This window comes from Chanos chanos, chromosome 13 (genome assembly GCF_902362185.1).
Source record: "Chanos chanos chromosome 13, fChaCha1.1, whole genome shotgun sequence".
NCBI lineage: Eukaryota > Metazoa > Chordata > Actinopteri > Gonorynchiformes > Chanidae > Chanos > Chanos chanos.
Genome location: NC_044507.1, coordinates 1,580,001 through 1,603,885, shown reverse-complemented (window position 1 = coordinate 1,603,885; position 23,885 = coordinate 1,580,001). Strand labels below are relative to the sequence as shown.

General features: G+C 42.8%; 2 protein-coding genes across 2 annotated transcripts; one reads left to right on the top strand and one right to left on the bottom strand.

Moving 5' to 3' along the window:
* Window positions 1-11,831: 11,831 nt before the first annotated feature.
* LOC115826577 (E3 ubiquitin-protein ligase TRIM39-like) lies at window positions 11,832-14,880 on the bottom strand. Its single transcript, XM_030790457.1, has 7 exons — window positions 14,556-14,880; window positions 13,848-14,203; window positions 13,364-13,447; window positions 12,725-12,955; window positions 12,568-12,590; window positions 12,361-12,479; window positions 11,832-12,236 (listed from the first exon to the last, which is right to left on the bottom strand). The coding sequence occupies exons 1-7, from the start codon at window positions 14,878-14,880 to the stop codon at window positions 12,010-12,012; spliced, it is 1,365 nt and encodes a 454-aa protein (XP_030646317.1). The 3' UTR covers window positions 11,832-12,009.
* Window positions 14,881-20,188: 5,308 nt separating this feature from the next.
* On the top strand, window positions 20,189-22,504 carry LOC115826576 (tripartite motif-containing protein 35-like). Its single transcript, XM_030790456.1, has 6 exons — window positions 20,189-20,383; window positions 20,784-20,867; window positions 21,381-21,611; window positions 21,746-21,768; window positions 21,857-21,975; window positions 22,100-22,504. Exons 1-6 carry the CDS (start codon window positions 20,189-20,191, stop codon window positions 22,324-22,326), a joined length of 879 nt encoding a protein of 292 aa, XP_030646316.1. The 3' UTR covers window positions 22,327-22,504.
* The last annotated feature ends 1,381 nt before the right edge of the window (window positions 22,505-23,885 follow it).

Sequence of the window (23,885 nt, the reverse complement as noted above, 5' to 3'; positions counted from 1 at the left end):
GCATCTTAAATACCTACAGAATCTGAATCATGCTACAGTATCTTAATTATGCTACAGTATCTGAATCATGCTATAGAATCTGAATCATGCTATAGAATCTGAATCATGCTATAGAATCTGAATCATGCTATAGAATCTGAATCATGCTATAGAATCTGAATCATGCTGTAGAATCTGAATCATGCTGTAGTATCTTAATTATGCTATAGTATCTGAATCATGTGACTCCTGTAAGCATTGGATTGTTCTCACTACATCAGTCAATAACACCACACCCAACCCCCCATTACCATATAGAGTCATTTACATCCAGTATCCCCTAGTACAACCACACACCACTGGTTCTGCCAGTTAGTGTTTCACTTTCGTTTTATAGAGCTTTACTGCCCTCTGCTGGACTTCTTTAGGGTAACAGCTTAACTGGATGTAATGACATTTGTTTTACTTGTCATCTTTAGATGATGTGGTCAGAAGCAAGAAACTTGTGTAATAAAGCATTAAGAAAACTATGAGAAAACTATGGTAACATTCATTTGTTTGTCTTGTTCCATCTGTCATCTGTTCATGACTCTGTAAACACTGTCTGTATGTTAAATTTGATTATGCATTTGTCTTATTGTATAATGCTGTATTTTACAGTAATTAAGGGAATTTCGGTCATATATCTATGATTAGATTTTGCAAATTCTCCTCTGATTCTGACATGGACTGCATGCCATCCTCCAGTGAAAGATAACATCAGTTGTTGCTATGGATAAACAACAGTCATTTTTTAACATCAGTTGTTGCTATGGATAAACAACAGTCATTTTTTAACATCAGCTGTTGCTATGGATAAACAACAGTCATTTTTTAACATCAGTTGTTGCTATGGATAAACAACAGTCATTTTTTAACATCAGTTGTTGCTATGGATAAACAACAGTCATTTTTTAACATCAGCTGTTGCTATGGATAAACAACAGTCATTTTTTAACATCAGTTGTTGCTATGGATAAACAACAGTCATTTTTTAACATCAGCTGTTGCTATGGATAAACAACAGTCATTTTTTAACATCAGCTGTTGCTATGGATAAAGAACAGTCATTTTTTAGCATCAGCTGTTGCTATGGATAAAGAACAGTCATTTTTTTAGCAGTAATGGTAGTTATTTTTGTTCTCTTCGCCTTTGTGTTCTTTGGTTTAATCATATTGTATTGTTTCCTATTCCCAACTGTTACATTAAACAACCGAACGTCATTGATGTGGTGAATGGGGAACTAGTTAGCTGCCTGTCAAATTATACACAGGGTATAAAGAGAAAAAAAAACCCCTGAGCATACAGGGCAGGACACCTGGTCCTTTATGTCCTTATCCTCTGTATCAGGACCGAGGTGGGCAAAGAGAGTGAGTATGGGCGGTGATCCCTGCCAAAATGAAAATGAAAACTCGAAGACGAAAAGCCAACGTGGGAAACGATAATGCAATCCTCGTTTGCCTTCTCACACTGTCAGATACAGCGCGTTAATGTCGAAAATTCAATCACAAACCGGGACTTTGCCGTAGGTTTATCGGCTTTGTCTTTTCGTTTGCATTTTGTCTGATTTGCACCGCAAAATCTATTGAAAGGAAAAAACGAACTAATGAAATTAAATGACAAAAAGATATTTAAATTTTATTTTTATTTTTGTCAGAAAAGGCTCGTGTTTGTTGAGAAAATGAAAATGAAAATGAAAACGAGTTATCTAATCTCATTTTTCATTTTGGCAGGATATGTGTGCACAGGTATTGAAAAAGAATTGTCAAAACGGGGTTTGAACTTTCATTTTACCGTTCTCATTTTCATTTTAATTTTGGCAGGGATTACCTCCCATAGAGTGAGGTCTTTGTTGTAGAGTTAATCATTCAATGTGATCAGATCTGATTTTTTCTTTTTTTTTTTATAATAAATGACTTTTCTCTATACCTGTCCCTGAAGAGTGACATGCTGCAGTGGGATATATGTGAGAACTTTATTAGAATGAAATAACCATCTTGCATGTCTTGCGTCTCCTTTTAAAGAATCGTGTCTCTTACCTAAGGTTCTGTAGTCTGCAGCATGGAGTAGAGCCTCCAGTAAAGCAGAGAGCTGGTGCACTCCCGAGTCTGCTGGCTCACTTACCCTTCCCTAAACAGTAAGGCTTTTTTTTTTTAATCTAGAGGTGTAGTCAAAGTAGTACAGGCTTCCTCTGCAACAGGACTATACAGCAGCCTGCAGAGAGAAGAAGAACATATTCATATCACTGGTCTCTTTATCTCACCATTTCCCCCATTCTCCTACTGACCAGGTCAGGTCAGTACATAGAGAACAGAATCAGGCCAGCACTGAAAAAGTACAATCAGTAGAACAACTAATACACCCACCCCACTCCCCGATGTACTCCACATGTGTTAAAGTACAAAAGTATTAGCTTTTACATGTGCTTAATAAATTGGATTTCCAAGGATTTATTATTATTTCCATCCATATTACTGGGGAGAGAGAGAGAGAGAGAATCAGAGGAATGACTTGACTATGTTTGTAATGTGAGGACATTACACAGACACAGACAACTTCCTCATTCTGCCCCATGAAGACCCCCCCCCCTCCTCCTGCTGGTCTTCTTATCTGTCTGTGTTAAACCAGTTACTCTGCCTGTGGAACACAGACACTCAACGTAGCTTTTTTCTACGCTGTCTTTTTTGCAGGTATAGTACACAAAATTGCAGTTAAACAAAACTGTCCTTTAGCTAAACAGAGAGAGAGAGAGAGAGAAAGAGACAGAGAGAGAGAGAGAGAGAGAGAGAGAGAGAGAGAGAGAGAGAAAGAGAGAGAAAGCAAGAGAGAGAGAGAAACAGAGAGAGAGAGAGAGAGAGAGAGAGACAGAGTGTAGATGAACTGCTGTTGGCCCAAAGACGGTAACCTGTCAAATGGATAAAGGTTTCATGTGCAATTGTCTTATCTAGTGTTTGGATGAGACTGCTTATATGGTTGAAACTACCTCTAATTTGACTCCATTTATTATTTACCAGCACTGAGATGCTTGTGGCTAGAATTCACCAAAGTGACATTAATAATGTTATGCCTCTCTGCAAATTTACTTCATGTTCGCCGAGGACTTATCTGAGTTTACACAATCTGCCAGCACTCTGTTTCATTTAGGCCTGTCACAGTCTGCACCTCATCTTTGGACTTAGTTTGAAATGTCTTGTGCTCCTGTTCCTTGTGTGTTTCCACCCCTCACCTGATCCTGTTTGTATTTATTAACCTCGTTTATTCATCCCCTTGTTAATTTCATCCAATCATGTTAGCCCTGTTTAGTTTTCCTCTTGTATTTAAGCCCTTGTGTTTCACCTGTCTCTTGTCTATCGTTATTTGTGTTTGTATGCACACTGTTAGGCTGCACCTTTTTTTTGTTATTGGATTTTGTTCCTGTTTGCACCTGTATTTTTATCTTCAGTTTTGTAAGTAAAGTCCTCCTTTTGTCACTACAATCTTCGTGTGTTGCGCTTGGGTCCTGCACCACTCCACCAGCGCAACAAGGCCGAAGCCTGAAAGACGCATCAATCCCTTTTTTAAACGTGTGAAAAAGAGATGCAATCAGTTATACACACTTAACTGCTTTTTAGAAATATAGGAATAGTTTTTAGAAATATAGGCATAGTTTGCTTTGTAAGATAGTTGGCTAGTATCAGCTAAAGTTAGTAGCCATCCCTCAATCCGGTTGGTTAGCCCTCTGGCTCGCTAGCTGGTCATGACCTGTAATAGCATTGCATCCTGTTTAATTGTGCCCCTCAGAATTTAATTTTAATTTAAGTTTGGCTAAGGAACTAAGATTAATTTTGTCCAGACACACAGAACAAGGTGACATCATTAAGTATGTAACAAACCAAAACATTACAAGCTGTAACTCTCACATTTCCTGAACCCAGTGAAAAACAAGCTCGACAGGCATATCACAGAGAAAACCTTGAAGTCAACATAGCACGAATATGAAATAATTATTGAAATAAAACTACCGAATGTAATATTACAGCCAGTGAAAAGTACGAAAAAGTAGCTATTTTCAAAAAATTCTTAACATCTGTAATTTTTCTATATATCTGCAATGAATATTAACACTTTCCCATAAAAAAGTTTCAAGGAAATTAAAATAATCCTTCCTGGGAATATATACAGTCAACATATCTTAAAAAGTGGGATTTTGAGCTCTGAAGCTACATTTATCAAGATCTGTGGCACTCAATTTTTTACGCAGGACCAAATAACTTCTAGATGTGATAGAACTATATTAATACTACACAGAATCATAAGAAAGTGAAAACTAGTGGAGATATTAATTTTTGAGAATTAAAGATTCTTTGTTCGGGTGATTTATTTTTATTAATTTGATTACTGACTCTCAGCAACACCTATTTACATGAATACATGTTGCAAATGATCCTTAGGGTTTCTTGGTTGTTCAGAGCTAATTTCAACCCACTCCAGGGACAAATAAGCAATGGTGAGGCTTACAAAGAATCACAACAGTGGTGAGATTTAGCTCAGAGAGTCAAACTTCAAAAATTCATTATTGAAATAATATTTGGAGTACAGCTATAGGATTTTGCAGAAGAGCTCAAATCACAAATTTGACTCTGTCCCTTAAACATCCATCCAGAGACAAAGAAGTTACTGGCCAAATGGAAATTTGCATGGATAGCCCATTAGCACGTCTGAGGACCTTAGGGAGGAGATAGGATCCTGGAGCCGCCTTTTGTGCCCCCAGAATGAAGTAGAGATCATATTAAAATGATACTAAACCCCAGAGGCTATTAAAATGATACTAAACCCCAATGTGCTGACATCTACCATTGTGACAACAGGATGTCTTGTGTCCAGGAAGCGGGGAGGGGGAATAGCAGGCAATTGGCAGACAAACACCAGGAGACAGAGGAACATTAGAATATGACTGTCCACAGATAACAGCAGACAAACACCAGGAGACAGAGGAACATTAGAATATGACTGTCCACAGATAACAGCAGACAAACACCAGGAGACAGAGGAACATTAGAATATGACTGTCCACAGGCAACAGCAGACAAACACCAGGAGACAGAGGTACATTAGAATATGACTGTCCACAGGCAACAGCAGACAAACACCAGGAGACAGAGGAACATTAGAATATGACTGTCCACAGATAACAGCAGACAAACACCAGGAGACAGAGGTACATTAGAATATGACTGTCCACAGGTAACAGCAGACAAACACCAGGAGACAGAGGAACATTAGAATATGACTGTCCACAGGCAACAGCAGACAAACACCAGGAGACAGAGGAACATTAGAATATGACTGTCCACAGGCAACAGCAGACAAACACCAGGAGACAGAGGAACATTAGAATATGACTGTCCACAGGTAACAGCAGACGTGTATTGCCCTGTGGTTCAAACAGTTCTCAGCAACAAAGGGCCTGACAGGAGAGAGCTTATGTAAGCAGACTGAGCAGCTGATTTAGTTCTCAGTAGTTGAGCTGAGGGGAAATGGCTTTGGGACCATCTCCTCCTGAAGCGTAGCTCTTATGTCCTGTGTGCTGTGAAATCTTCAGGGAGGCTGCTGTGTTGACATGCACTCACAGTGTCTGTAATGACTGCCTTGTGTTGACATGCACTCACAGTGTCTGTAATGACTGCCCTGTGTTGACATGCTCTCACAGTGTCTGTAATGACTGCCTTGTGTTGACATGCACTCACAGTGTCTGTAATGTCTGCCTTGTGTTGACATGCACTCACAGTGTCTGTAATGTCTGCCTTGTGTTGACATGCACTCACAGTGTCTGTAATGACTGCCTTGTGTTGACATGCTCTCACAGTGTCTGTAATGACTGCCTTGTGTTGACATGCACTCACAGTGTCTGTAATGACTGCCTTGTGTTGACATGCTCTCACAGTGTCTGTAATGACTGCCTTGTGTTGACATGCTCTCACAGTGTCTGTAATGACTGCCTTGTGTTGACATGCACTCACAGTGTCTGTAATGACTGCCTTGTGTTGACATGCACTCACAGTGTCTGTAATGACTGCCTTGTGTTGACATGCACTCACAGTGTCTGTAATGACTGCCTTGTGTTGACATGCACTCACAGTGTCTGTAATGACTGCCTTGTGTTGACATGCACTCACAGTGTCTGTAATGACTGCCTTGTGTTGACATGCTCTCACAGTGTCTGTAATGACTGCCCTGTGTTGACATGCTCTCACAGTGTCTGTAATGACTGCCCTGTGTTGACATGCTCTCACAGTGTCTGTAATGACTGCCTTGTGTTGACATGCACTCACAGTGTCTGTAATGACTGCCTTGTGTTGACATGCACTCACAGTGTCTGTAATGACTGCCTTGTGTTGACATGCACTCACAGTGTCTGTAATGTCTGCCTTGTGTTGACATGCTCTCACAGTGTCTGTAATGACTGCCTTGTGTTGACATGCTCTCACAGTGTCTGTAATGACTGCCTTCACACGCTGTAGACACAAAAGGGAGCTTGAGATTGTCCAGTCTGTAAAGGAAGATCATCCAAAGAGTTTCCTCCATTAAACCTTGAACTGACGAGTGTCTCTGAGGCCTTCTCAGCAAAAATGAAGAGCCCAGTGTTAAGGTAAATGATCAACAGATATATGTAATAATATTTATGTAAAAATGTGTAATAATATTTATGCAGTAAAGCAGAAACATCGTTAAAGCCATATTAAGGTTGTGTCTTCTCATTTCTTATGTGTATAAACATATACATACGTTCAGAGGTGGGCAGTACTGAAGTAGAGTTTTCAGGTGTCTGGACTTTACTTGAGTATTTGTTTTTGTGATAACTTTTTGCTTTTATCCCCTACATTTTAACATAAATATCTGTTCTTTCTACTCCTTACATTTTCAAAACAGGCTTGTTACTTCAGTTTTAATGCATTTGAGGGGAATTATCGATTATTTTTATTTTGCATCATTGCGTGCTTTCCTGACATCAAGACCGATTTCAACCTAAATGGATGAGATCACGTACAGAAAAGATGATCTCTTGCTGTATTCATCAGTGCAGATCACACACGTGACAGACGTAACACGGTGAAAATGACATAAAAGACGTACAAAAGACATGAAAGAGAGACTGGACTGTGGAGAGGAGAGACTGGACTGTGGAGAGGAGAAAGAGAGACTGGACTGTGGAGAGGAGAGACTGGGCTGTGGAGAGGAGAAAGAGAGACTGGACTGTGGAGAGGAGAGACTGGACTGTGGAGAGGAGAAAGAGAGACTGGATTGTGGAGAGGAGAGACTGGACTGTGGAGAAGAGAGACTGGACTGTGGAGAGGAGAGACTGGACTGTGGAGAGGAGAGACTGGACTGTGGAGAAGAGAGACTGGACTGTGGAGAGGAGAGACTGGACTGTGGAGAGGAGAGACTGGACTGTGGAGAAGAGAGACTGGACTGTGGAGAGGAGAGACTGGACTGTGGAGAAGAGAGACTGGACTGTGGAGAGGAGAGACTGGACTGTGGAGAGGAGAGACTGGACTGTGGAGAGGAGAGACTGGACTGTGGAGAGGAGAGACTGGGCTGTGGAGAGGAGAGACTGGACTGTGGAGAGGAGAGACTGGATTGTGGAGAGGAGAGACTGGACTGTGGAGAGGAGAGACTGGACTGTGGAGAGGAGAGACTGGACTGTGGAGAGGAGAGACTGGACTGTGGAGAGGAGAGACTGGACTGTGGAGAAGAGAGACTGGACTGTGGAGAGGAGAGACTGGACTGTGGAGAGGAGAGACTGGACTGTGGAGAGGAGAGACTGGATTGTGGAGAGGAGAGACTGGGCTGTGGAGAGGAGAGACTGGACTGTGGAGAGGAGAGACTGGATTGTGGAGAGGAGAGACTGGACTGTGGAGAGGAGAGACTGGATTGTGGAGAGGAGAGACTGGACTGTGGAGAGGAGAGACTGGATTGTGGAGAAGAGAGACTGGACTGTGGAGAGGAGAGACTGGACTGTGGAGAGGAGAGACTGGATTGTGGAGAGGAGAGACTGGACTGTGGAGAGGAGAGACTGGATTGTGGAGAGGAGAGACTGGATTGTGGAGAGGAGAGACTGGACTGTGGAGAGGAGAGACTGGACTGTGGAGAAGAGAGACTGGACTGTGGAGAGGAGAGACTGGACTGTGGAGAGGAGAGACTGGATTGTGGAGAAGAGAGACTGGACTGTGGAGAGGAGAGACTGGACTGTGGAGAGGAGAGACTGGATTGTGGAGAGGAGAGACTGGGCTGTGGAGAGGAGAGAGAGAGACTGGACTGTGGAGAGGAGAGACTGGATTGTGGAGAGGAGAGACTGGACTGTGGAGAGGAGAGACTGGACTGTGGAGAAGAGAGACTGGACTGTGGAGAGGAGAGACTGGACTGTGGAGAGGAGAGACTGGGCTGTGGAGAGGAGAGACTGGATTGTGGAGAGGAGAGACTGGACTGTGGAGAGGAGAGACTGGACTGTGGAGAAGAGAGACTGGACTGTGGAGAGGAGAGACTGGACTGTGGAGAGGAGAGACTGGACTGTGGAGAGGAGAGACTGGACTGTGGAGAAGAGAGACTGGACTGTGGAGAGGAGAGACTGGACTGTGGAGAGGAGAGACTGGACTGTGGAGAGGAGAGACTGGATTGTGGAGAGGAGAGACTGGACTGTGGAGAGGAGAGACTGGACTGTGGAGAGGAGAGACTGGACTGTGGAGAGGAGAGACTGGATTGTGGAGAGGAGAGACTGGACTGTGGAGAGGAGAGACTGGACTGTGGAGAGGAGAGACTGGACTGTGGAGAAGAGAGACTGGATTGTGGAGAGGAGAGACTGGACTGTGGAGAGGAGGGACTGGATTGTGGAGAGGAGAGACTGGACTGTGGAGAAGAGAGACTGGATTGTGGAGAGGAGAGACTGGACTGTGGAGAGGAGAGACTGGATTGTGGAGAAGAGAGACTGGACTGTGGAGAGGAGAGACTGGATTGTGGAGAAGAGAGACTGGATTGTGGAGAGGAGAGACTGGACTGTGGAGAGGAGAGACTGGATTGTGGAGAGGAGAGACTGGGCTGTGGAGAAGAGAGACTGGATTGTGGAGAGGAGAGACTGGACTGTGGAGAGGAGAGACTGGATTGTGGAGAAGAGAGACTGGACTGTGGAGAGGAGAGACTGGATTGTGGAGAGGAGAGACTGGACTGTGGAGAGGAGAGACTGGACTGTGGAGAAGAGAGACTGGATTGTGGAGAGGAGAGACTGGACTGTGGAGAGGAGAGACTGGATTGTGGAGAAGAGAGACTGGACTGTGGAGAGGAGAGACTGGATTGTGGAGAGGAGAGACTGGATTGTGGAGAGGAGAGACTGGACTGTGGAGAAGAGAGACTGGATTGTGGAGAGGAGAGACTGGACTGTGGAGAGGAGAGACTGGACTGTGGAGAGGAGAGACTGGGCTGTGGAGAAGAGAGACTGGACTGTGGAGAGGAGAGACTGGACTGTGGAGAGGAGAGACTGGATTGTGGAGAAGAGAGACTGGACTGTGGAGAGGAGAGACTGGATTGTGGAGAGGAGAGACTGGACTGTGGAGAGGAGAGACTGGGCTGTGGAGAGGAGAGACTGGATTGTGGAGAGGAGAGACTGGACTGTGGAGAGGAGAGACTGGATTGTGGAGAGGAGAGACTGGACTGTGGAGAGGAGAGACTGGATTGTGGAGAGGAGAGACTGGACTGTGGAGAAGAGAGACTGGACTGTGGAGAAAGAGAGACTGGATTGTGGAGAGGAGAGACTGGACTGTGGAGAGGAGAGACTGGATTGTGGAGAGGAGAGACTGGACTGTGGAGAGGAGAGACTGGATTGTGGAGAGGAGAGACTGGATTGTGGAGAAGAGAGACTGGATTGTGGAGAGGAGAGACTGGATTGTGGAGAGGAGAGACTGGACTGTGGAGAAGAGAGACTGGACTGAGGAGGTGTCCACTGAACGTGATGTCCCTGACAGGGAGGACTAGTAGCGACACGGATGAATGCAATTACTTTATTCTTGGTAAATTACGACTTTATTCTTGCAATATTACGACTGTGTTCTCGAAATCTCAGATTTTTTTTTCCCTCGATGTGACGCTAATACTCCATCGTAGAAAACGGATTTGCACATTGGAGCGAAGTTAATGTGCCTTATTTTCAGCATATTGTTTATTATTTTATTTGAAGCTAAAATCGTTTTATAGTCTTTGAATTATATTAATATGACCTGAGGTTCAGTTAGCTTTGCACAGAAACAGCCGATAGAAATGTCCTTCAAAAGGCTACCTTTTCCTTTTCTACTTTGAGTACATTTCAGAGCCTGTATTTTCTCACTTTTACTTTAGTAAAGAAGTTGAATCAGTCCCTCTACTTTCACCAGAGTCTTTTTTTACACAAGTATCTGTATTCACTGTATCTGTATTATTAGTATTATCTGTATTATCTGAGTAAAGAATGTGTGTACTTCCACCTTCTCTCTCTCTCTCTCTCTATATATATATATGACTGGTCTGACAGATTTCCATCAGCACTGCACAAACACACAGAGGCAAATGGATGCTCGACCACAGGCTGCTCGATCATGGATGCTTCATTTGAAAAAAATTTCATTCCACTCAATCCATGAATCCTTTTTTTTTTTCTTTTCCAACTTGCTTTAACACATTTGATGAATAAGCTCTGGCGATAAAGCAGGGGAGTGAGGGGTATGGAGGGGGTGAATGGGATGGTCTCAGGCCTGCTTTGGAGACGTGATGTGTAATACTGACCTGGAGGAAATGCCGTTGTTCTTCGAGTCCTGCTCTTCAGACACACCTGGGGCGTATTCCAGAGAGCGGAGGGTTGTACTACGAAGCAACATAACTGGCTTATCCAGGTAACTTCTGGTTAACTCAGAGTTAGTAGTAAACCTCCTAATAGAAGAGCCCTATGGCTACATTCTCCTTGCAAAACAAAGCCATGGCTCTTTTGTTTGGAGGTTTACTACTTTGAGTTAAATTAACCAGAAGTTACCTGGATAAGCCGGTTACCTTGCTTTGTAGTACAGGTAAATGAGGTCTTGCTACACTGTGTTAGTGTAAATGAGGTCTAACTACACTGTGTTAGTGTAAATGAAGTCTAACTACACTGTGTTAGTGTAAATGAGGGTTTTTTCTCTCCTCTCTGCTGCGCTGAATCTCATACTCTCCTGACGTAAATGCATGATCACTGGAAATATGCAGCTCTTTATTTTCACTCGCAGTCTGTGGTTCGGAGACGACTGAATGGTTTACATGTTGAGAATTCATGATGATATGTTTGGTTTGTTATGTGTTCTGTGAGAGGACGTCCAGTTTGTTCAGCCAGACCTCCAAACCCCACACTACACACACACACACACTACCCCACACTATACACACACACACTACACAAACACACACACACACACTACCCCACACTATACACACACACTACACAAACACACAACCCCACACTACAGACACACACACTACCTCACACTACACACACACACACCACACACACTACCCCACACCACACACAACCCCACACTATACACACACACACTTCCCCATACTAGGTCAGAGATCTATATTCTATGTATTTATCCATTAATTTTTAGAATTCAAACTGCATTTAATGTAAGTATTTAATGTTTTTTTTACAACCGTAGCATCAGGGAGTCATTTATTTCAGACAGGAAGGCTGAACAGAGAGTTTAAGGAACAGAACATTTTTGAAAGAACACGTGACAGAGTAGAGCAGTGGTGTCACCATCACTGTTAGAAAAATAAGATCTTTGTGTATTTTCACAAATAAATACACCAGGAACTATTTCATACAAACTGCCTTAACACCCCTGAGATTTCTTCAGCCTCACTGAGGCATTCTTTTCAGTGTGTGGGGGATGTGTCTTTTCATATCACTGAATCCGTCTCTTCAGTCTCTCTGACAGTGTGTATTTCAGCTGCACATGCTCAACTCAAGTTGTCAAACCCACATTCACTCAGGTCGGGTTTCTCCTCCCCAATCTCAGCATCCCAGCAGTGAGAGCCTGAGTCAAAGCCCTCAGCACCCAGGTGTGGTCTGCATCTCTCTGGGTTATCAGGAAGCTGCTGTTTCTCACTGCTGTTTCTAACACCACTCAGATCATCAGACAGAACCAGGTCTCCGTGGGCAGTGTTAGGATCCAGAATCACAGGGCCTATGACAGGACAGACAGTTAAACAAGACAGACAGATGGACAGACATACAGATGTTTAAATGATATTTCCTCTTCTTTACAGACTAAGAGTAAGCGATAATCTTTCTATGCTCTGCACACTCACTGTATTGAACAATCTCCTGCATCTTCTCCCAGACTCTGAACTTCAGGTTACCCAGGTGTTTTGCCACATTGATCAGTGATCCTGAGACCATCTCTGGATCCCTCAGTGGGTACTGGGTTCTGAAATCACATTCAGGAGTCAGTAGTGCTGTGTGTTTGAGTTCAGAATCAGATAAAGGAGAGAGCTTACAGGAAACAGCTTACTTACTTTTTTAATGCCGCTTTGTGTTTCTGCAGGATAAGACAAAGAAAACCATTAATACCAGGCTAAATATATGATTTTAAAGTGGAGATCAGTTTGAATGGAGTAAACTGTTGTTTACCAAAAGTACAAAACAAAACAACTAAAGGAAATAACTTCATACCTCCAATGACGTCGCAGCTTCAGTTTCCATCTCTTTTTCAATCTCTCTGATTGTGTCTGAGAGAGATGACATTTCTCTGTCCAGCTCCTCAATTTTCTCCTTCATCATCTGACTCTTCTCCTCCTCTTCCTCCCTCAGTGCAGCTATCCTGGCTGACTCTTCATCTTGTAGAAACTGATGAAGATTCTCAAACTCCTCTTTAATCTGTCTCTCTGTGTTCTTGGCCTGGATCTGACGTGTGATGCACAAGTCAGAAATGAAACATGCACAGACTACTAAAGTTTCATACACACACACACACTTACATGTTACACAAACACACACACACACACAGAAAATTAAACACACACAGACTATTACAGTTTCATACACACACACACACACACACACACACTTACATGTTACACAAACACACACACACACACACACTCACACACAAAATAAAACTCGCATAGACTACCAAAGTTTCAAAAGTTGTATTGTTTCTGTTCAAAACAATGACTCATCTCACCTTAATGTGTTCAAGACAATGACTCATCTCACCTTAATGTGTTCAAGACAATGACTCATCTCACCTTAATGTGTTCAAGACAATGACTCATCCCACATTAATGTGTTCAAGACAATGACTCATCTCACCTTAATGTGTTCTGCTGACTTGTCACAGGTCTGTTTAACTTCTTCAAAGTCTCTCAGCTTCTGCTGTAAAACTCTGAGCTCCTCCTAGAAAACACACCTCAGTGTTATTCAAATGCAACAAAACAGCAAATAAACAAACAAATAAATAAATAAAGCCTTTACGCTTGGAACCCATTCGGACATTCGAGAGGATCTGCTTTGTTCCGTGACTTTAACACGACTGTTGTACATGCATTTCAACAACAGATTCCCGATCTGCTGCTGGAGTGTCTGTGTGTGTTTGGACAGCGCTAATGGAAAATCTGTCAAACCGGTCAGTCTACAGCAGAGCTTTACAGATATACATATGTATATTCATATAAAAACATAAAAAAAAGGAAACAGAAACAACCGTAACATGGCTTTCACCATGTCTCTGCTTTACTGCATAAATATCATTACAGAAATATCATTACAATGTTACATATATATGTTGATGGTTAACCTTAACGCTGGGCCCCTCATACTTTGCTGAGACGCTCTCCTGTACGAGGGCCTCAGGCGTCCCAGGAGAGTGTTGGGCAGAAGCCATGGTTGAGGCAAGAGATGCGATTGACTGCATCATCATCCTGAACAGTTTCTCCTCATGGGCATGCTGTGCTCGCTGCATCTGCACAAGCACCTCCTCATCCTTGCCCATGGCTTTGGATAAGGCCGCCAGGGTCGTTTCAAACCTGGGCCTCTTCCGTCTGCTTGGGCCACGGCTGAAAGTACACGCTCGCTTTGATGATGATGATGACGATGATGATCGGGATGATGCGGAGGAGGACTGGGATGATGATGATGCTGGTCCAGTGGTATCTACAAACACAAACGAGTGAAAACCAGACATTACAGGCGCCTCTCATTGGGTGGAGAAAGACAATGCAGCACGGTGTTAAAGTTTCTCATCCCTCTACAGACACATTTTATATAGCACTATTATTATACACATATACATAGTTAGCACATGTGGTACACACTCAGTTCACTAGGAACACTTAGCTAAAACTAATGCAGTCTAATGCACCAGTCCTGCAATAAATCTTAGCTTGTGCTGGCAACCTCAACTAAACGGTAGCTTGAGAACAACCATAATTCATATAGGACTGGGGTCAGATTGCTGAATGCATTTTAATACGATTCCAGTTCGTTTCTCAAACTAGGTACCCACCATCGCTACGGCCGTCGTCGCTCTGGGTTTCAGCGGGCGTAGCGCTACTCAACCTGACTGCTGCATCTGCAATGGCGTCCACCGTGGAATTGAACAGAGGCTCGTTTTGGCTGTAATCGAGCTTGGAGTTCGACACGTCGCCTTCACCGGGACAGAATGACGGTCGGTCTCCTAACACTCTGTCCAATTCGTCGTAAAACGGACAGCTTATCTTAACCCTACCGGACTTCTTGTTTGAGTCCTTGGCTTTTCTGAAAACATGCTTGATGTATTTGATTTTACGTTGGCATTGTTGCCATGATCGACTGTAACCATTCCCCTCCATCTTTTTCGAAATCTCCTCATAGATCGCCCGGTTGCGATATGAATGTTCTAGTTTCCATTGTACTGACTGTTCGGCCCATATGGAAATCAGACAGCGTGTTTCGTGTCTACCCCACTCATGAGAATCCATTTTGCCTGCTGTTGTTGTTATTGTTGTTGTTGTTGCCTGTTCTGGCACTTTAATATGACGCTGTTGGCGCGCGAATGAGTACGTCCTTCCGCTTACGCAGAGGACGTCAGTTGAGTAGGCGGTCCTTCAATGTGGCTAAACACACATTCGCGTACACACTGCTAAAAGAATGCGCATGTATGCGGCCCAGACCACCTCCGATTGATCTTAATGCGCCCTCAGTGCCCAAGGGGAGCATTCGCACCTGCGCTTAGAGCTGTCTTTAATGCGTCTTAGGTGCATTCTGACTACTAGTATTAAGAAAGCAGCATGTACTCTCCCCATGCTGCTAACTTGTCAAACTTGAGAAGGACAAAACAGTCTGACAATTGGAGACAATCTGTCTTAATCTAAAACTAACCTTTTTTAATGTTGTATTTCTAGCAAACAAGTCATTTTTAATGTTATTATCAATTATAAACTTGATGTTATGTCTTTAACTGAAACCTGGTTAGAGAAAGATGGCGGAGCAACAATTCTCATTGAGTCAGTTACAAAAAACAGTTTATTAATGAGAATACTAGTGCATTTTTCAAGGAACCTATCTCTATGTCACCAATCCCTACTTCAACCTCTGTTAATGACCTTGTAGATCAGATCATTTCAAAATTTGTGAATATTATTGATGTCCTTGTTCCTTTTAGGGTCAAATTGATCTCTGGTAAGGAAAAAGCACCATGGAGAAATGCTAAATGCTCTGTAAAAAAAACAAAAAAGAGTGTTGAAAAGCTGACTGCAAATGGCATAAACCCAAAACTCCAGATTCACTATGACATGTACAAAGACAGACTTAGACATTCCTGTTTGACAGTAATATTTATAATACACTCATTCTATTTGCTACTGTTGATAGGCTCACTAATCCCCTGCCATCTATAGCTCCTGGACTCCTTTCCAGTAATAAACGCAACGAGTTTGCTACCTTTTTTAGTGATGAAATTCAAGGCATTAGACAAGCCATCCATACTTCCATGTCAAACAAAACAATTGTACCACCACTACATCCAGATAAAAGTATCTTTGTAAACATGGAAGAGTTCTTGCAGAGATTGTACTACATCTTAAGTCGTCCACCTGATGTGTGATGCTCTGCCTACAAGCTTCTTTAAAAATGTCGTTAATTGCCTGGTGGCAGATGTACTGCAAATAGTGAATTGTTTTCACCTATCAGGCAATTTTCCAAAGTCTTTGAAAACTGTAGTTATTAAGCCTCTATTTAAAAAAAGCAGCCTAGATGCTTCAGTGATTGGCAACTACAGACCGACATCAAACTTACTCTTCATGAGTAAAATCATTGAAAAAGCTGTCTACCAGCAACTTAGCAAATTTTTAGAATAGAATAGAATATCTTTATTGTCATTGCCCAGGTACAATTTCAGGGCGCATTCCACGAGCACAACAAGATTAGGTTAGCAACTCCCGTACTCAAAGCTATAACAGACCATGATTAAGGTAACGATAAAGTGAAAAGGGTAACAGCAGAACAACTATGAGATAAAAAAGCAATAAGTAGGACAAGAAAGTAGCAAATCCTGTAAACCGTGTCCATTGGTAGTCAGTAAATAAATACTGCAATAGCACAGATGTGCAGAATGCAGCAGCAGAACCAATACGGTACAGAGTAACAACAGTGTAAACAGAATGCACAATATAAACAGTGTATGCAGTACAGACAGTGTAAACAGAATGCACAATATAAACAGTGTATGCAGTACAGACAGTGTAAACAGAATGCACAATATAAACAGTGTATGCAGTACAGACAGTGTAAACAGAGTGCACAATATAAACAGTGTATGCAGTACAGACAGTGTAAACAGAGTGCACAATATAAACAGTGTATGCAGTACAGACAGTGTAAACAGTGAATAGTGCAACAACTCAGATGCGCAAAATGGCTCAGATGTGCAACTGCAGTCTAAATGGTGTAAACATTGTATGACAGTATAAAAATAGTGCAAATGGTATAGAATAGTGCAAACAGTATAAAAAGTGCAAGCAGATCAAGAGTGCAAACAACACAGGTGTGCAATCCACAGCAACAAGGCCAGCCAGTCTGGAAATGTACAAATAGAGTTTATGTAAAAACCCAGTTGAGCGAGTGTACAAGTCCTGTACACTGGGGCTCTTATAAGACCAGCTGTCACTGTGTTGTAAATGAGATATTGAACACAATATCCAGACAGTAACCCAAGGTGGATGAGAGTGACCCCTGTGTATCGTGTAGCTTATTTAGGTGGCAAAGTGCAGTGTATAAGTGTATGTGAGGTCAGTTCAGTTGTGCCCGACAATCAAGGGGGGCAGTGAGGTAGATTATGGGGGGGGGGGGGGCGTGGCTTGGTGGATTTGACGGATTTTTAACCTGAAATGGCTCCTTTGATAACTTCCAATCAGGATTTCGGCCCCATCACAGCACTGAGACTGCTCTTATCAGGGTTCTAAATGACATTAGTTTAAATACAGACTCTGGAAAATTTTCTATTCCAGTATTACTAGATCTTAATGCTGTTTTCAACACCATAGACCATATGATACTGTTAGACAGACTGGAAAACTGGGTTGGACTCTCTGGTTTAGCCCTTAATTGGTTCAATTCCTATCTGCCGGAAAGGGACTATTTTATCTCCATTGGCAACCATGTATCACAGTGAATCAACATGATGTGTGGAGTTCCCCAAGGTTCAATCCTCAGAGCTCTTTTATTTAACCTTCACATGCTGCTGCAAAGAAATATTATGCAAAATAACAAAATTGTTTACCATAATTCTGCAGACGGCACTCAGATTTACATAGTTTCTTCACTGAGTGACTATGGTTCTATAAATTCGCTGCTCCAGTGGATTAAACAAATCAGTGATTGGATGTGCCAGAATTTCCTTCAACTAAATAAAGACAAAACTGAGATAATTGTCTTTGGCGTCCGTAAAGAAAGGCTGAAAGTTAGTGCTCACCTTGAATCTCTGTCCCTGCACACTGAAAACCCGGCCAGAAATTTAGGCTCACCATCCTGAACAGGCCAGTCACATACGCACACACTCACACATGCAAAAACACACACACACACATGCAAAAACACACATACACTTTTGTTTCTGGATTCTTATTGATCCCTCATTCTCTCTTTGTGCAGGTGACCTTCATAAAGCTCCCAGTTTTTCGTTTGGAATCCGTCACTCAGAGTTCATCGCCCCTCTCATTGTTAACGTTTCAGAATGATCTTCCCCCTCTGCACCCTACACCCTACCCGAAACACCCCTTCCCTTTCCATTAAAGACTGCAGTAACCAAACCTGTCCCTGTGTGATGCTCACTGCACTGTGTTAGTGTAAAGGAGGTCTTACTACACTGTGTTAGTGTGAACGAGGGCTTACTACACTGTGTCTGTGTATATGAGCTCTGACAATACTATGTTAGGCCCTGTTCACACCTGGCATTAACATGTATTTTGGTTGATCTGATCACAAGTGGACAGCTCCAAGTGCAGGTGTGATTGCTCCCCTTGGGCATTGAGGACGCATTGAGGTTGCATCGCGATCCGATTGCCCAGACCACATTTTGAGGTGGTCTGGACTGCACATGACCACATTCTTTTAGCAGTGTAAATGTGAATGTGATCTAAACCACACTGAACAACCGCCCCCTCAAATGACAGTGGGGTAAATAAATCATGTTACGAGTCTCTGGGTTAAACAAAACACTTCCAAAATGAATATTTGACCCCTGAAACGGACACACTTTAGAGCTGTCCACTTGTGATTGGACCACCAAAATCGGATCTAATACAAGTTGTAAACAGGGCCATTGAGAACTGATCGCTCAGAACCTCATTCGGAGGTGGTCTGGGCTGCATACGGCTTTACTACAGACCCGCAGTACTACACGACACGCCCACTACATGATACGCCCACTATGGTTATGTTTAGGGCTGTGGTCAGGGTTACGTGGAATACGTGTCATCCTCGGGGGTGTGTCGTGTACCGAAGTGGGCGTGGTGTGGTGTATAGTGGGCGTGGCGTGTAGTATGCGGGGTAGCAAATAGACCCGTATGAACGTGCGCGAATGTGTGCTGGTCCGAGCTGAAGGAACGCCTACTCAACTGACGTACTCATTCGCGCACCAACGGCATCATATTAAAGTGCCAGAACAGGCAACAACAGCAGGAAAAATGGACTCTCGTGGATGGAGTGCACACGCAACACGCTGTTTGATTTCCTTGTGGGCCGAAGAGTCAGTACAACGGAAACTGGAAGATTCATTTCGCAATCGGGCGATTTATGAGGAGATTTCGGCAAAGATGGAGGGGAACGGTTATAGTCAGTCATGGCAGCAATGCCAACATAAAATCCGGCAGCTCAAGTATATTTTCAGAAAAGCCAAGGACTCAAACAAGAAGTCCGGTAGGGTTAAGATAAGCTGTCCGTTTTACGACGAATTGGACAGAGTGTTAGGAGACCGACCGTCACTCTGTCCCGGTGAAGGCGACGTGTCGAACTCCAAGCTCGATTACAGCCCAAACGAGCCTCTGTTCAACTCCACGGTGGACGCCATTGCAGATGCAGCAGTCACGTTGAGTAGCGCTACGCCCGCTGAAACCCAGAGCGACGACGGTCGTAGCGATGGTGGGTACCTAGTTTGAGAAACGAACTGGAATCGTATTAAAATGCATTCAGCAATCTGACCCCAGTCCTATATGAATTATGGTTGTTCTCAAGCTACCGTTTAGTTGAGGTTGCCAGCACAAGCTAAGATTTATTGCAGGACTGGTGCATTAGACTGCATTAGTTTTAGCTAAGTGTTCCTAGTGAACTGAGTGTGTACCACATGTGCTAACTATGTATATGTGTATAATAATAGTGCTATATAAAATGTGTCTGTAGAGGGATGAGAAACTTTAACACCGTGCTGCATTGTCTTTCTCCACCCAATGAGAGGCGCCTGTAATGTCTGGTTTTCACTCGTTTGTGTTTGTAGATACCACTGGACCAGACGCAGCACCATCATCATCATCCCAAACCTCCTCCGCATCATCCCGATCATCATCGTCATCATCATCATCAAAGCGAGCGTCTACTTTCAGCCGTGGCCAAAGCAGACGGAAGAGGCCCAAGTTTGAAACGACCCTGGCGGCCTTATCCAAAGCCATGGGCAAGGATGAGGAGGTGCTTGTGCAGATGCAGCGAGCACAGCATGCCCATGAGGAGAAACTGTTCAGGATGATGATGCAGTCAATCGCATCTCTTGCCTCAACCATGGCTTCTGCCCAACACTCTCCTGGGACGCCTGAGGCCCTCGTACAGGAGAGCGTCTCAGCAAAGTATGAGGGGCCCAGCGTTAAGGTTAACCATCAACATATATATGTAACATTGTAATGATATTTCTGTAATGATATTTATGCAGTAAAGCAGAGACATGGTGAAAGCCATGTTACAGTTGTGTCTGTTTCCTTTTTTTTATGTTTTTATATGAATATACATATGTATATCTGTAAAGCTCTGCTGTAGACTGACCGGTTTGACAGATTTTCCATTAGCGCTGTCCAAACACACACAGACACTCCAGCAGCAGATCAGGAATCTGTTGTTGAAATGCATGTACAACAGTCGTGTTAAAGTCACGGAACAAAGCAGATCCTCTCGAATGTCCGAATGGGTTCCAAGCGTAAAGGCTTTATTTATTTATTTGTTTGTTTATTTGCTGTTTTGTTGCATTTGAATAACACTGAGGTGTGTTTTCTAGGAGGAGCTCAGAGTTTTACAGCAGAAGCTGAGAGACTTTGAAGAAGTTAAACAGACATGTGACAAGTCAGCAGAACACATTAAGGTGAGATGAGTCATTGTCTTGAACACATTAAGGTGAGATGAGTCATTGTCTTGAACACATTAATGTGGGATGAGTCATTGTCTTGAACACATTAAGGTGAGATGAGTCATTTTCTTGAACACATTAAGGTGAGATGAGTCATTGTCTTGAACACATTAAGGTGAGATGAGTCATTGTCTTGAACACATTAAGGTGAGATGAGTCATTGTCTTGAAACTTTGGTAGTCTGTGCATGTTTAATTTGTGTGTGTGTGTGTATGAAACTGTAGTAGTCTGTGCGTGTTTAATTTTGTGTGTGTGTGTGTGACACTGTAATAGTCTGTGTGTGTTTCAGTGTGTGTGTGTTTGTGTAACATGTATGTGTTTGTGTGTGTGTGTGTGTATGAAACTGTAGTAGTCTGTGCATGTTTCATTTTCTGTGTGTGTGTTTGTGTAACGTGTGAGTGTGTGTGAGTGTATGAAACTATAATAGTCTGTGCATGTTTCATTTCTGACTCGTGTATCACACGTCAGATCCAGGCCAAGAACACAGAGAGACAGATTAAAGAGGAGTTTGAGAATCTTCATCAGTTTCTACAAGATGAAGAGTCAGCCAGGATAGCTGCACTGAGGGAGGAAGAGGAGGAGAAGAGTCAGATGATGAAGGAGAAAATTGAGGAGCTGGACAGAGAAATGTCATCTCTCTCCGACACAATCAGAGAGATTGAAAAAGAGATGGAAACTGAAGCTGTGCCGTCATTGGAGGTATGAAGTTATTTCCTTTAGTTGTTTTGTTTTGTACTTTTGGTAAACAATAGTTTACTCCATTCAAACTGCTCTCCACTTTAAAATCATATATTTAGCCTGGTATTAATGGTTTTCTTTGTCTTATCCTGCAGAAACACAAAGCGGCATTAAAAAAGTAAGTAAGCTGTTTCCTGTAAGCTCTCTCCTTTATCTGATTCTGAACTCAAACACACAGCACTACTGACTCCTGAATGTGATTTCAGAACCCAGTACCCACTGAGGGATCCAGAGATGGTCTCAGGATCACTGATCAATGTGGCAAAACACCTGGGTAACCTGAAGTTCAGAGTCTGGGAGAAGATGCAGGAGATTGTTCAATACAGTGAGTGTGCAGAGCATAGAAAGATTATCGCTTACTCTTAGTCTGTAAAGAAGAGGAAATATCATTTAAACATCTGTATGTCTGTCCATCTGTCTGTCTTGTTTAACTGTCTGTCCTGTCATAGGCCCTGTGATTCTGGATCCTAACACTGCCCACGGAGACCTGGTTCTGTCTGATGATCTGAGTGGTGTTAGAAACAGCAGTGAGAAACAGCAGCTTCCTGATAACCCAGAGAGATGCAGACCACACCTGGGTGCTGAGGGCTTTGACTCGGGCTCTCACTGCTGGGATGCTGAGATTGGGGAGGAGAAACCCGACCTGAGTGAATGTGGGTTTGAGAACTTGAGTTGAGCATGTGCAGCTGAAATACACACTGTCAGAGAGACTGAAGAGACAGATTCAGTGATATGAAAAGACACATCCCCCACACACTGAAAAGAATGCCTCAGTGAGGCTGAAGAAATCTCAGGGGTGTTAAGGCAGTTTGTATGAAATAGTTCCTGGTGTATTTATTTGTGAAAATACACAAAGATCTTATTTTTCTAACAGTGATGGTGACACCACTGCTCTACTCTGTCACGTGTTCTTTCAAAAATGTTCTGTTCCTTAAACTCTCTGTTCAGCCTTCCTGTCTGAAATAAATGACTCCCTGATACTATGGTTGTAAAAAAACATTTAATACTTACATTAAATGCAGTTTGAATTCTAAAAATTAATGGATAAATACATAGAATATAGATCTCTGACCTAGTATGGGATAGTGTGTGTGTGTATAGTGTGGGGTAGTGTGTGGGGTTGTGTGTGGTGTGTGTGTGTGTAGTGTGAGGTAGTGTGTGTGTCTGTAGTGTGGGGTTGTGTGTGTGTGTTTGTGTAGTGTGTGTGTGTGTGTGTGTTTGTGTAGTGTGTGTGTGTATAGTGTGGGGTAGTGTGGGGTTTGGAGGTCTGGCTGAACAAACTGGACGTCCTCTCACAGAACACATAACAAACCAAACATATCATCATGAACTCTCAACATGTAAACCATTCAGTCGTCTCCGAACCACAGACTGCGAGTGAAAATAAAGAGCTGCGTATTTCCAGTGATCATGCATTTACGCCAGGAGTGTATGAGATTCAGCGCAGCAGAGAGGAGAGAAAAAACCCTCATTTACACTAACACAGTGTAGTTAGACTTCATTTACACTAACACAGTGTAGTTACACTTCATTTACACTAACACAGTGTAGTAAGACCTCATTTACACTAACACAGTGTATTTAGACCTCATTTACACTAACACAGTGTAGTAAGACCTCATTTACACTAACACAGTGTAGTAAGACCTCATTTACACTAACACAGTGTAGTAAAACCTCATTTACACTAACACAGTGTAGTAAGACCTCATTTACACTAGGACAGTGTAGTTAGACCTCATTTACACTAACACAGTGTAGTAAGACCTCATTTACACTAGGACAGTGTAGTAAGACCTCATTTACACTAACACAGTGTAGTAAGACCTCATTTACACTAGGACAGTGTAGTTAGACCTCATTTACACTAACACAGTGTAGTAAGACCTCATTTACACTAACACAGTGTTGTAAAACCTCATTTACACTAACACAGTGTTGTAAAACCTCATTTACACTAACACAGTGTAGTTAGACCTCATTTACACTAACACAGTGTAGTTAGACCTCATTTACACTAGCACAGTGTATTTAGACCTCATTTACACTAACAGTGTAGTAAAACCTCATTTACACTAACACAGTGTAGTAAGACCTCATTTACACTAGCACAGTGTAGTTAGACCTCATTTACACTAGGACAGTGTAGTTAGACCTCATTTACACTAGGACAGTGTAGTTAGACCTCATTTACACTAACACAGTGCAGGAAGTCCTAGTTTACACTAGCACAGT